This window comes from Eptatretus burgeri, chromosome 13 (genome assembly GCF_056783735.1).
Source record: "Eptatretus burgeri isolate ZD-2024b chromosome 13, Ebu_testis_v1, whole genome shotgun sequence".
Lineage (NCBI taxonomy): Eukaryota > Metazoa > Chordata > Myxini > Myxiniformes > Myxinidae > Eptatretus > Eptatretus burgeri.
In genome coordinates this window covers 5,028,088-5,043,240 of record NC_140973.1, presented here as the reverse complement: position 1 = coordinate 5,043,240, position 15,153 = coordinate 5,028,088, and the positions used below count along the sequence as shown (strand labels likewise).

Here is a 15,153-nt window from a genome sequence, read left to right as displayed (position 1 = left end):
ACTCATTGACATGTTCCTGGCTACTGGTGCAATCATAGAGCACAACAACAAAACGCTCCAGTGCATCCATGTTGGTCATCTACGGTTGAAGGAGTTGACGTGGCAGCCAAGGTACAGAATGCTGCAGTGACATCAGTGACCTCATCACAGGCTTTCCAGGTTTCCCATGCTTTTTTCTTCCCCCTGCCTCCGAAGCTTGAAACGGTGTCGCATCCAGTGAGGGCATGGAAGAATGGCAAACCTCGACACTTGTTAGGTCCCAGTGCCACAGACATCTCGTGAGCTGCCAAGAACCTGAAGTTCTTTCCTGTGCCAAAAGCAACCCAGAGCTCATCAATGTCCAGACGTCCAGCTGCTGTCACCGCAAGGACCACGACATCAGTGTCTACTGTACGGATCGACACTTTGCTGTATCCCTGCCTCACAGCGTCTTCAGCATGGAGTAGCATTCTTGTGTCAGCCTCTTCATGGCTACAAGGGGCAAGACCAGCAACATCTCGGGCCTGCGTACAAACCACATTTTTGTGGTGGGTGCTGATGACTTGTTTGTCTGTGTCTGTTGTTGCTACTCTGGTGGCTCGGAAGTCAAACAACTCCATCTTGTTCTCATCTGTGCGAAGAAAGGTCTGCCAGTTTCCAGGAATGGAACTCGATGGCTTGACTCGTCTCCTGATGCCTTTGCCTCGCTTCTTCCTCGTGTCTGCCTTCAAACTGTCTGTGAGGTATTCATCCCAGACAATATCCATCCTGCTCGTATGCTGCAGCTGAGATGTGATGTATGGCAAGAATACTTCTGATGCATACTCGTTGAAGGTCTTTGCTGTGCCAGGTGGCAACATACTGATGATCGCTGCACCATCAAGGATGATGACTTCAACTGCTGGACTAGCAGCAGCAGCAGCATTCTCCTGTGGAGGGACCAGATCTTCTAAGCAGCCAACCAGATCAGACTTTGTTCCAAGTCTCATCTTGCCCATGTGTGACAGTGCAGGGGGACATGCTTAGTTCTCATGTGCAAAGAACTCATCAAGATCTCCATCACGTATCTGGGACGCAATGAACAACCTGGAGAACAGGGAGCAGTCGTTCTTCAGAGATGAAACCTGCAGCTGTGCTCTTGACTTCTCTCTGACTGTAGGTCGGCTGAAGAGAGGGAGGTTGTTTCTCTTGATTGGGTCGGTGATGGGCTTTGTCTGGTTGATAAGTCTCTCATGGACATAGGAGTCATGCGGTTCTTGTCCCAGATTCTCGATCTGGTGTACAGTATTGATAACTGCTGGGTCTGCCAGGTCTCTGCTGTCTAGCACCAGGAGATCCTTGCTGTCATCAAAAAATGGGTTGCCCATCTCCCCCATGACTTGAGTGAGTGAACGCACATCTCTAGCAAAGGCTACCTGTGTGTGCTTGGTCTGCTCGTGGTGTTTGTGAACAGCCTTCTTGGTCTCTGATGTGGCCTGGAACTCAGCGATCACTCTGGCCATCTCTGGACCAGACACCATCCAGCGGCGTAATGTAGCGGGATTCTCTGTCAGGCCTACAGCTCCTCCGTCACCATTAACTAATGCGTTATTCTGCTCGTGGGCTTGGTCGATGGCCATCGCAGAAAACGCATGAGTGGTCTTCTTTACTGTGAAGTTGCCGGCAAGAAACTGCGTGTATACACTTGCATGTTTTGTCGCCAGTCTCACCATGTCGCGCAGGTGAACTGGTATCCACCTGGCGTAGTTGGTATGACCCAAGGCGAAGAACCAGGGGACAATCTTGCTCAGGGCATCAATGTATAGCAGGAAGTTCCCTTCACGGACCGATCTGACGTAGATTGGGACAGTGAGTTCCAACTGTAGAATGATCCACCAGAAGTGGAACTGCGGACTGGCTTGCACACGTTCAGCACACGTCTTCTAGATCCTGTCCCTCATCTGCTCCTTGGCTGAAGGCTTTCTGCAGGAGAAGATAGAGGCTACTGGCTGTGACCTGGTGAGCTCGCCGAGTGCGTGTAACATGGGCAGCCTTCAGGAAGGAATCAGCAGTACCAGTTGTAGCAACTCCTGCCTGCACCAGAGCTCCTGTCCACCCACTGCTATCCAGAAGATCACCCAGAGTTTTCAGTGCAGCCATCTCAATGTGGAGTCCACCAAATAGGATGACGAAGTGATCTTCTCCATGTGTTTCTGGCCATATCCACTGGATCTGTTTGGCGAGTGCGTACAGTGGCTGATCGACTGTGAGGACTGGGATCTGACCAGGGTTCAGAATCTCAACTGCTGTCTTGATGACATCCATGGAGTGATGAATCATAGCCACGGACTTGGCCTGGTCGTAGAAGAGAGGCAGCAATGAGGTGAGGGTCACGCCACACTCTGGTTCCTCTGGAATGGACTGCTTGCTGGCATGATATGCATACCATGACACAGTCTCGTCTCCCTGTAGTGGTGTGTCTGATGCTACACTAACTGCCATCTGCTCTAGCCACCTGTCAAAATGACAAGAACTCATCAACACAATTAACAAGAGACAGGACCTCAGCACCACACACAGTTAACAATAGATTGAGGCACATATATGAATACAGAATATGTACAACTTTCAGATGATATATTTTCTGTGGCGTACCTGTATTCCACCTGCATTGCTTGAGGGATCAGTTGGCAGTCACTTCTGTTGGGACCAGCCAACTTGGGCATCAGTGGTTCACGTTTACCGAGAACCACAGGAGGTACAGTGGTGTATGACTCTGGCAGGTGTGCAGTGGTTGCTGTTGTAGTAACATCATCTGAGACTACGACCCGCAGCCGTTGAACTCTACGCACTTCACTATTCGGGTGCTGGAACAGCGAGATGCCAGTGCCGTGGAACGAGTCTTGAGCACTAGTTGAGCTGGGATTGTGGTCGATGTTATCCACTGTGCCAGTCGTGAACAGACCACTCTTCAGTTCAGGTGGGCAAACTGCACCCTCCTGCTGGAAGAAGCGGCAGATACTGTTCCCCAAGTCCGTGGAGATGCTCAGCACCCTATCATAGGAGATGGAGAGACCCAAGTGGAACAGAGTGTCAACCAGGTCTCGTTTGTGAGTCTTTGTGTGCATCAGCATTCCCAGGTACACAGGAACGGGGGTCTCCCGATTGTGGCCGTGCTTGGTAGACTCAATACTCGTACTCTGTCGGCGGCGTGCGTAGCTGTTGAACATGAGGAGCTGTGATATTGTAAGAGTGGGTGTTGATACAGATGAGTGGCTTGACTGCTCTTGGATCGTGGGACCATTCAGGATCAAAGCAACTAGTGCCACGAGAGAATTTGGTATGGATTGTTCTTGGCAGAAGGCGTCAATTGAACCACTAAAGGCTGTCTTCATCTTCAACATGTCTCTTCGGACTATGTTCGCGGCTCTAGCAAAATGAACACCATCACTATCAGCATCGTGTTCACAGGCCTTGTGAAGGGCTGATCCGATGTCCTCGTTGAAAGCTAGCAGAACATCTCGGCCAGGCTTGTGCTCCTCCATGTTCGGAAAATATGTCATGATCCGGTGCTTGAGTTTGGTCGAGTGAACACGTCCAGTCAAGACTGTTCCAAGCTGTTTCAGCCGGTTGTTGTACAGACTTGTTAGGTCTGCCAGCTTGAACACTGGTGCCACAAGAGCGTCCATGCGGGCATCATCGATGTAGGACACCAGTTCTCCGAGAGCTATGCCATGATTGATATCATCCTGGTCATCCAAGGTTCTCTTTGTGTCCCTTGCTTTGTTATAGAGGGAAACCAGACACTTCACATGGTACAGGGCATCTTGCGCCATCATATCTCCAGCACTCAGTTTAGCAATAAGTGGCTTGTCTTCTAGTTTCAGAGCACATTTCCTGACTCGTCTGTCCAGGTCAAAGGTAGAAGCTTTGCGCAAAGACTCGTTACCTGCTGGCTTGTCACAAAAGAAACACGTTTCGAGCAGTGACTCTGTGCGGTCCACACTCTGACGGGTATACTTTCATGTCACGCCTTCGGTATCCCCACTGGTTGTTTTCCTCTTCTCTGCCCAAATCAATTGAGTTTTGTTGTATTGTAGTCTGCACGAATCATGCCACTTAGCCCTGTGGTGCTGGATGGTGGACTCAATACCCTCACCATCGTCCAAGCGGGACATGTCGAGAGATTTTGGCAAGCAGTCGATCTCACTGAACCTGAGGAGGTTGTCTGCCAGTCTGGTATCCAGACCCTCCTGTGCTTCGCTTGGAGTCAGCTGGACAATGAAGAGGCTCAGTGGTGTCCATCTGACACAGCACAAAGGTTCCAGTCTGTCTGGTTAATTGATGTAACAGATGTACTTGGCCCTCGCTGCTGGGGGTCTAATAGTTTGAAATGCTTGGCCATTGTCTTGAACCACCACCAATCTGTCACTGTAAAATTGGGAAGAACCACCACCAAGCAGGGGATTAGTCTTTGGGTACACTACAGTGGAGTTATCACCTGAAAACAGAATAGCAGAGTTAAAATGTTTTAAACTATGAACCCCAGCCCAGAGGAGATGCATATATACACAATGGCGATCTTGGGTGATTGTCACTCGATGTCCCCAATAGGCCACCATACATTATTTCTTTGCGCTGGACAGGACCATGTTAAACCCAAATCAATATGAACACACCATTGTAGTTTGAACATTTCTATTATGCAATCATGAAAATTAATACAGTGAGTACATCAATATCGATTTCGCAAATTTATGCATTTAATCGCGACATCGCCAGCTACCAGTATGTAATTAATAATGGAAATATTCATGGAGTCTAAGTTCCTTTCACCAAATTTGATTTTTGATCTATTTATATTTCCAGAAACAATATTCAGGTAACATTCACATGCATGATCATATTGCAGAGCTCTTGTTGCAGCCATGCATTATTGCGATGGTAAACTGTTATCTGTGTCCCTTATAGACCACCGTAGATGCATTTTTAGTCAAATATGAAGTAGATAATGAAGCATGTGCATACTAGTTGATAATAATCATATTATACTCACTACATTGTGTTTTGCACCAAGCCTGGTGTTGGCGCAGTGGTTAGGGCAGTGGCTTGGGATCCAAAAGGTCCTGAGTTCAAGCCCCGTTGGGCCACTGAATTAATACACCAGGGGGTTGACTCAGCCTGTCATCCTTCCGAGGTCGGCGAAATGAGTACCAGTGTACTGGGCCCGGTGTATACCCCGGTTAAAATAGGTGTACCAGATCCCTGTGTTGCAAGAGGCGACCAGGGTTGCGTCAGGAAGGGCATCCGGCGTAAAACATGTGCCAAATCACTATGCAGATCATATGGATGATCCGCTGTGGCGACCCCGAACGGGAGCAGCCGAAAGAAGAAGAAGAAGATTGTGTTTTGCACCAAGCACATATGACTTTGCTGACCTTGTAGGCAGAATTTGTTATTCGTGGCAGCCATTTTGTAAAATGGCCACCATTTTGACCCTCGGGGTAATCTGGAATGTCCCTATATCCAAAATGTTTCCTAAGGGTATGCTATAACTGTGTACCAAATTTCATGCTTGTATCATCAAAGGCACAAAACTACCAGAATATTTCACATATCTGCCGGACTATTGCAAAAGTGTCACCGAGAGCCTCATCAGTCCACATGCATTCATGCACGTATTCAATTCTTTCACTCGCAGAGAGAAAAACGTAGTGAGCATCTGGAACAACGGCAAAGGAATACCCGTAGTAGAGCACAAGGTGGAGAAGATGTTTGTCCCTGCATTGATCTTTGGCAAGCTTCTTACCTCGAGCAACTACAACGATGAAGAAAAAAAGGTTACAGGTAAAGTTTGGAATGTGTATTGATCACATCAAAATCAATAAATCATGGTGATGAAGTTTAAAATTCATGCTTATTCTCTGATATGTCATGCAGTTTTGAGAAGTGATCTTGTGATACTGTACATTAAATATTCTGCGAAGTAATCAGATGAATAACCTCTAATATGACTTTTGTTTGGATTTCCTTGTGTGTTTATCCTGTTAGTTTGTGTTCACTCTGTTTTGATTAATGGCCATCCCTTATTAATGAGATATTTTCATTTACTCATCAATTGTTTATCTTTGTGTATATATAATTCATGTTTTTTTTTATTGTACAGTATTTCATTCAACCCCAAAAAGCAATGAATTTCCTCTTTCATAGTTCATGCAAATGAAATTAGGAAGCAACTATGAAATGGTTCCATATACATTTGCTTTTCCTGTTACGTATACCGTGTTTCATGAAAAGGTGCAAGGGAATGAAACAGACTAATTCCAAAAATTTTATTTTTATTTATCGATCCAACATCATGGAATAACTAGAACGACACTCGGAGGAGAACATACCTCCGCCAGGCTGAACAGTTTATGTTTTGTATCCCACTGATGGGTCGGATCTGAATCCGGACCTGCACCAAAATCTAATGGGCTTGTTCTTGTCACCTAACTAACTTATCCACTTGGTCTTTATCATAACTCGTCCACAACTTTTTGAAACATCATGCAATACTACATATCGTTTTTGGCCTGAACAGCTCTCAAGGGTGAAGAATCACTTTTAAAGAAAGAAGAAAATTGTTGTATCCAGAATCGGATCTTCACCAAATTCGAATCATTTCATCCTTGTCATGCACCCAAACTCTCCACCAAATTTTGTCTGAATCCATCCGCAACTTTTTGAGATATCCTGTTCACAGACAGACAGACAGGGGTGAAAACATAACCTCCGCCCACCTTCCGTGGCAGAGGTAATACATCTGGCTAAATGATGTAATTTCATTAGAAGGGGTCGGGGGGGGGGGAGAGGGGAGGAGTGGGGATGAGAAAATGTGCCAGTTTCAGGGTTTTCAAACAGGGGTGCAAAAAAAAAAAGAGGATTTTTTTTGTTGTTGTTGGATTATCGATTATTATTACTAGTGTGGATCAGTGTGATTCATGCACCTCACTAAACGTCGCTGCACAGGCATAGGCATCTTTGACCATGCCTACTTTCTCGAGGAGTGAGGGAAGGGGGTGAATGGTGGGTGTGGGTTATTGAGGGTAATGGTGGATCAGGGTTTGTGGGGGGATGGGGAAATAGTGGAGGGGGGGATGGGGTGGATGCTGCTGTTGGGGATGGTTGGGGGGGGGGGAAACGACCAAATATATATATATATATAAATATATATATAAATATATATATATATATATATATATATATATATATATATATATATATATATATATATATATATATATATATATATATTGCTCTGACTGAATATAGTATATACTGTAAATCAGAAGTCAGACTCAACACAAAAATAAAAAGGAACTGTGCACAAATTTATATTTATTTTAAATTATCAGTTAGACCTGGATGGCGAAGAACACACAATATCAAAAATTGGATAGGAAAGTCGAACTGTCAGCCGTACAGAACAGACGTGCCCTCAATACACTGCTTCCCTTGGACTTCTGACTGATTTTTTTTTACGTCGTATATTTTCTTTTGCCCATATCTTGATCTCGATGAATCAAGTCAAAGTAACAAAATTTTTTTAGCACTAATGAATGCACGTAATAAGATTACGAGACTGGAAATCAAACCCAGGTCCTCTGGCAAACCATACCAGTGCTCTGCCATCTGAGCTATCTGGGCAACCTACTGACTGAGCAACACAATTCTTCCATACAGCTCTGGGAAAAAAAGAAGAGACCACTCCAAAAATTTTTTAAATCAGCATCTCTACATGTATGGCAGCCATTCCATTCCAGTGTCTGTTGAATTCCAACACAGGCACACCTCATTCTACTTAGGTACTGATTAGGTGATCACCTGAACCGAATCTTATTTAACAAGGAAAAGTATAAAAACCACTGCTGTGGTCATCACTATCCTCTTGCAATAGGACCAGCTGGATGGCAAAAACAGTGCTCGTAGTACCTCAAAAGTATTTGGAATCAAAAAAAATAACTATTGACCATGCCAAAAGAGTTGAAAAGAAAAGTTTTGAGTGAGGAAAAGAAGGGTTCAATTCTGGCTTTACTGGCAGAGGGATACAGTGAGCGTCACGTTGCTTCCATCCTTAAATTTTCAAAGACTGCAGTTCATAAGAGCAAGGTCAAGCAGCAGACATTAGGGACAACAAAGCTACAGACTGGCAGAGGGCGAAAACGACTTTCCACTGACCGGGATGACTGCCAACTCATTCGAATGTCACTCAACAATCGTAGGATGACATCAAGTGACCTACAAAAAGAATGGCAAACGGCAGCTGGGGTGAAGTGCACGGCGAGGACGGTTTGAAACAGGCTCCTCGGGGCAGGGTTGAAGTTGTGCAAAGCTAGAAAAAAGCCCTTCATCAATGAGAAGCAAAGAAGAGCCAGGTTGAGGTTTGCAAAAGACCATAATGATTGGACCATAGAGGACTGGAGTAAGGTCATCTTCTCTGATGAGTCCAATTTTCAGCTTTGCCCAACACCTGGTAGTCTAATGGTTAGACGGAGACCTGAAGATGCCGACAAGCCACAGTGTCTCGCACCCACTGTGAAATTTGGTGGATGATCGGTGATGATCTGGGGGTGCTTCAGCAAGGATGGAATCGGGCAGACTTGTCTTTGTGAAGGACTCATGAATCAAGCCACGTACAAGGTTGTCCTGGAAGAACACTTGCTTCCTTCTGCTCTGACAATGTTCCCCAACTCTGAGGATTGGTTTTTCCAGCAGGACAATGCTCCATACCACACAGCCAGGTCAATCAAGGTGTGGATGGAGGACCATCAGATCAAGACCCTGTCATGGCCAGCCCAATCTCCAGATCTGAACCCCATTGAAAACCTCTGGAATGTGATCAAGAGGAAGATGGATGGTCACAAGCCATCAAACAAAGCCGAGCTGCTTGAATTTTTGAACCAGGAGTGGCATAAAGTCACCCAACAGCAATGTGAAAGACTGGTGGAGAGCATGCCAAGACACATGAAAGCTGTGATTGCAAATCAGGGTTATTCCACAAAATATTGATTTCTGAACTCTTCCTAAGTTAAACATTAGTATTGTGTTGTTTAAAAATGAATATGAACTTGATTTGTTTGTATTATTTGAGGTCTGAAAACACTGAATCTTTGTTGTTATTTTGACCAGTTGTCATTTTCTGCAAATAAATGCTCTAATGACAATATTTTTATTTGGAATTTGGGAGAAATGTTGTCAGTAGTTTATAGAATAAAACAAAAATGTTCATTTTACTCAAACACATACCTATAAATAGTAAAACCAGAAAAACTGATAATTTTGCAGTGGTCTCTTAATTTTTTCCAGAGCTGTATATATAAGTGCCACTCTTTCCCTCACTGCTTCCGGGGTACTCACCGCCAACCATAGCAGCAGCTCAGGCCTGTTTTCACGAGGGTCATCCATGTCTGCTATTACACACCACAGGGGGTGGAATAATATAATTTGAAAATGAACAGGATAGAACATCATAAATATAAATGGAAAACAATAAACTCTCTTGTGCCTGATGAAGCCAGTGTAACAGTTTAACTACCCCCCCTGGACAACTCCCCCCCCCCCCATGACTCACACCATGACTATTACATGCCACTCTAAGGCAACTGCCATCTTCCCAAAGAGCCAAGAGACAAACAACAAAAATAAACCAATGTCACCCGCAGGGTGACCCATATCTTGCCAAAAGGTGACCACGTGTGACATATTTAAGGTCACACTGAGGTGAACAGAGCTGCTATCCACCAGGAGCGACTCCTTGAGGAATATCTGCCTACGAGAGATTCCGATGAGAATCGTTCTACAGAGTAACCATGAAAAATATGCTTTTGCCTCATAACATCACCAAATGACGTCATAATGTCTCAAGCTTGACATATCTAGAAAGCACTCATCGAGGTGTTCAATTTGAGGTACTACACGATATGGTTCCTAAAACTTGAAAATTTGACCTTGGGGTCAAATATGTTTGACCTGAGGCGCTAACCATGAAGGTCAAGGCCAATCGCCACCAAAAATTAATCAGCTGAGCACCAGACCATGAACTATATTCCCATGAAGTTTGAAGGCGATCCGATCAAAATTACTCAAAAAATAAGGGTTTTGTCGACTCCCCTGATTTGCGACAAAGTGACCTTGACCTTTGACCTTGACCTTCAAAATTTTGTGCACTGAAAGGGACCTCTATAGGCCTCTGATATGCGAAGTTACAAAATTTTCCGATGATAACTGTGCTCTGCAGAATTTTTTATACGTGATTACAGACAAACAAAAAAAAACAAAAAACAAAAAAAAAACATACAAGCTGACGAACATATCTTGTAAAACTTCGTTTTGGCAAGATAAATAAATGTATTTTTGGCCATAGGGGGGCAAGTTATCCAGGGAGGGGGGAGACTTATCCAAGGACAAGTACCCCCCCCTCAGGGGGGGAAGTTGTCCAGGGGTCGACTTATCCTGTTACACCGGCTGCAAAGCCAGTGAAACGTTGCCTGAGACTGGGTCTGCTCTTTTTTTTGCTCAAATTAGCTGTCGATCTATTTTTTTTTTTTTACTTTTGGGTGGAAACGCCTTCTTAAAAAAAAATGTAAATAACTAAAAATAGGCAACTCAGGAGACATGTTTGTATGAAGAGTAAAAGCACACTGTTCATATGAAGAGTAAAAACATCTCTGTCTCATCCCCTCGTAATCACCTCCGTTCTAATGTAAATTCCTGTCTCCTTCAGCCGCTTCTCATAGCTGAGTCTAACTTGGCCCGGGATCAATCTTGTAGCCTTGTGCGGTAGACTCTCTCTATGACAGCTAGGCCTTTCAAAATGTACTTGGAGTTAAATGACAGGCTAGGCTATCCCTGGGCTTTCACGTTGCCAAGATGGTAGCACATATGATGCACATCAGAACTCAAAATGCCCAATATGAATGACGTTTATTTTTATTGAGCTGTGTAATACTTTGTCGTGATGTTTCTTGGCCTATTTTGCATAAAGGTGAGAATTTTGCATTTGATTCATTCTCGCATTTATAACCATGACATACCTAATAACCTGTGCATCTCTGCATTGACATGTATTGCAGGTGGACGAAATGGATTTGGTGCCAAGTTGTGCAATATCTTTAGTACTAAATTTACAGTTGAAACGGCTTGTAAAGAATCAAAGAAACAGTTCAAGCAGGTAAAAAACATTTTTTTCAATAAAGACATGTCTATGTATATCAAATAGGTCATTCAACTTAACACCTGAGAAAGGGTTCAATGGCATGGTGTTCCATCTTATTCATATTTTTCAGCTTGGTGCATTTCTTCAAACTCATGTTTAAGTCCAGTACCAAATAATCACAAACAAGTACATTGTGTGTTGAATACTCAGCCAATCAGCAGCTATGACTTGAGGACTCAACAACACCCTGAAAGTACTGTATATACAGTCCCTATAGAAAGTCTGCACCCCCTTTCAAAATTTTCACCTTTTGTTACCTTATAGCCTGGAATTAAATTACATTAAATTAGACTTTTTCCACCTTTATTTACACATCGTAACCCACAACTTCCATGTGAAAAACAAATTCTACAAATTTCATAAAATTTATTAAAAATACAAAACGAGAATATCTTGGTTGGATAAGTGTCCACCTCCCTGAGTTAATACTTGGTGGAAGCATCTTTGACAGCAATTACAGCTGTGAGTTTGTTGGGATTGGTCTCCACCAATTTTGCACACCTTGATTGGGCAATATTTACCCATTCTTCTTTACAAAACTGTTCAAGCTCAACCAAGTTGCATGGGGAGGGTTGATGGACAGCCATCTTCAAGTCATACCACAGATTTTTGATTGGATTTAGGTCAGAGCTCTGACTGGGCCACTCGAGGACATTTATCTTTTTGTTCCTTAGCCACTCCAGTGTAGCGTTGGCTGTGTGCTTCAGGTCGTTGTCTTGCTGAAATGTGAACTTCCATCCCAATATCAGCTTTCTTGCAGAGGGCAGCAGGTTTTCCTCTTGCATTTTTCTGTATTTTGCTTCATTCATTTTCTCTTCTAACCTGACAAGTGCCCCGATCCCTGCTGATGACAAACATCCCCATAACATGATGCTGTCACCACTGTGCTTCACAGTAGGGATGGTATTCTTTTGGTGATGTGCTGTGTTGGGTTTGTACCAAACATAACGTTTTGCTTTTCGGACAAAAAGTTCTATCTTGGTTTTGTCAGACCACAAAACGTTTTGCCACATGACTTGAGAATCTATGGAGTGGTTTTTCGCATACCTCAAATGGGACTCAAGGTGGGCTTTTTTGAGTCATGGCTTCCTTATTGCCACCCTACCGTACAGACCAGACTTGTGGAGTGCTTGGGATAGCGTTGTTACATGCACACAGCAACCAGTATTTGCCATAAAGGCATGTAGCTCTTTCAAAGTTGTCTTTGGCCTCTTGGTGACTTCTCTGATAAGTCTCCTCCTTGCTTAGTCATCCAGTTTGGACGGACGGCCTGATCGAGGCAGGGTCTTGGTGGTACCATACACCTTCTACTTCTTCATGATTGTCTTGACTGTGTGTGCTCCAATTAATAATCAAGGCATTTGAAATATTTTTATACCCATCCCCTGATCTATACCTTTCCGCAACTTTATCCCGGAGGTCTTTTAAAGGCTCCTTCATGTTCATGGTTGAGTCTTTGCTGTGCAATGCACGACCCAGCAGAGGAAACCTACAGGAACAGCTGATTTTATTCTGAAATAATCAGAATCGCTAGAATTTAACACAGGCGGAGGCCAATTAACTCAGTGTGTGATTTTTAAGGCTGAGATCATTTATAATTACTGTTATAAAGGGTGGGGGGGGGGGTGAGGGACACTTATCCAACCAAGATATTCTCGTATTGTGATTTTAATTATTTTTCTGAATTGTGTAGAATTTGCTTTTCACTTTGAAGTTGTCTGTTATGATGTGTAAATAAAGGTGGAAAATGTCTGATTTAATGGAATTTAATTCCCGGCAAAAAGGCGAGAATAGGTGAAAAATTTGAAAGGGGGTTCAGACTTTATATAGGCTCTGTATACTGAGTAAACTGCAGTTTGGATTTTGGGCATCACTGTTTTAGCATTCCTTTTACACATAGTTGTCTTGATAAGGATATATGTCAAACACCTATTATCTCAAAGGCATTTATCTTAATAGGAATCTTTTTTATTTTGCTTGGATCACCAACATTTAGCCTCCAAACTGACAAACCTTACTGGAGAAAAGAAAAAGATGAGAATGAAAAGAAAAAAAATAAATAAAGAGAAAAAGAAAAGAAAAAAGTTCAAAGATAGTAAGAAACATGTCATTCATTGTCTTTTTTTAAAATATTTTTTCACTCCAGACTTGGACCAACAACATGGAAAAGACCAGTGAGTGCAAGATCAAGCCATTTGAAGGCAACGATTTCACCTGTATCACCTTCGAGCCAGACCTGGCCAAATTCCAGATGGAAAAGTTGGACAAAGACACCATAGCACTGTTGACGAGGAGGGCCTATGATGTGGCTGGCTCATGTAAAGGTGTTAAGGTGTACCTCAATGGAAAGAGGCTTCCGGTGAGCTCCGTTGATTTTCAGTATTTGCCTTTTTGCAGATGAGATGTTCGGATACAAATTCATATGTTTTTATTTTACAATTTTTTCCAAATCTCAAGCTGTCTTCCAAAGAAATGATCATTGTGGTTATTCTTCATTGATGTGCTTCTTTCAGGTTTCTGGCTTCCGGAGCTATGTGGACCTTTATGTGAAGGACAAAGTCGATGAACTTGGCAACCCCCTCAAAGTTGTGCATGAGATTGTGAATGATCGATGGGAGGTGTGCCTTACACTAAGTGAGAAGGGGTTCCAGCAGGTTAGCTTTGTGAATAGCATCGCCACCACCAAGGTGAGGCATGATACATATTGTAGAACCTATACCTATCGGAAACACATCTTCCATCTGTAATAATAAATGTCTGTGTGTCTTCTGCATAACTCCAAAATCATGAAACCTAGTGGCCCAAACTTTGCATGCATGCTGAGGAAACTCCAAGGGAGTGCATGAATGAAAACTGGGTGTTTGCATAAAGTTAAACACCCCTTTTGAAGATAATTAACAGGCTTATTAAATGAAAACAAAACAGGCTTTATCCTTGGTCAGCCCACATTAACCTTGCAAGGGTCTTAATCTGGCATTTTGGTTTGGCCTTATGAAAAAATGCTTGCCTTGGACCAGGTCATAACGGTTTCTGTACGATCGAGCTTCATACCAACAAATCACTGTATATATCGCTGATCGCTGATCTTCCAATTATGAATTGCTGGATACATCGCTAATTGCTTGCCTGCCAGCCGATGTTTGTAAGCCATGGTGATACAGTTGACCGTGGAGTAATTGCCTTTTTTTTGTTTTTGAAAATCAAATTACAAATTGACATTCAAGATCATGTTGAGGTGATAAAGTAAATGAAGTACATATATATGAATTGTGTTCCGAAGTTTAAAATGTAACCCTTGCTTCGGAGACTCCAGTTCCAGAGGAGATCCCTCAATAGAAGCCCATGTTGTAATGTCTTTAAAAATGGTAGGTGGTGTTTGAAGGCGGCGGGTGGTATTGCTATCCTGTTTGAACGTGCTGTTTTATTGTACCCTATTTTTGTTCAATCCAGTACTATTGCCAGCAGATGAGACCACCCCCCTTCCCCACTCCTCCCCCTATCTCCTCAAGACCCACTTTCGTACAGAACTGCAGTGGAACTTAGAACAGGCCGTGGTGCCTCGGTCACAACGGTTGCTCATTTGTGATACTACACTGCATACGTATATGTCTTTATGTATATATATATATATATATATATATATATATATATATATATATATATATATATATATATATATATATATATATATATATATATCAAACACTACGTGGCCAAAAGTATGTGGACACCCCTTCTAATTCATGGATTTGACTATTTCAGTCACACCCATTGCTGACAGGTGTAAAAAATCAAGCACACAGCCATGCAATCTCCATCGACAAACATTGGCAATAGAATGGGCCATACTGAAGAGCTCAGTAACTTTCAATGTGGAACCGCCATTGGATGCCACCTTTCGAACAAGTCAGTTCATTAAATTTCTACCCTGCTCGAGC

The 15,153-nt window shown here is 43.1% G+C and overlaps 1 protein-coding gene and 2 pseudogenes across 2 annotated transcripts in view; 1 reads left to right on the top strand and 2 right to left on the bottom strand.

The window, feature by feature from the left end:
* Positions 1-15,153, top strand: part of TOP2B (DNA topoisomerase II beta) — a 150,012-nt gene that overhangs the window by 56,095 nt on the left and 78,764 nt on the right. For both annotated transcript variants that reach the window (XM_085850839.1, XM_085850840.1), the window contains exons 6-9: positions 5,660-5,805; positions 11,073-11,170; positions 13,362-13,574; positions 13,729-13,902. In XM_085850839.1, the coding sequence (XP_085706965.1) occupies positions 5,660-5,805; positions 11,073-11,170; positions 13,362-13,574; positions 13,729-13,902 (631 nt within the window). The remainder of the gene's footprint in view (positions 1-5,659; positions 5,806-11,072; positions 11,171-13,361; positions 13,575-13,728; positions 13,903-15,153) is intronic.
* On the bottom strand, positions 1,002-2,515 carry LOC147013702 (uncharacterized; annotated as a pseudogene).
* Positions 2,523-4,363, bottom strand: LOC147013701 (uncharacterized; annotated as a pseudogene).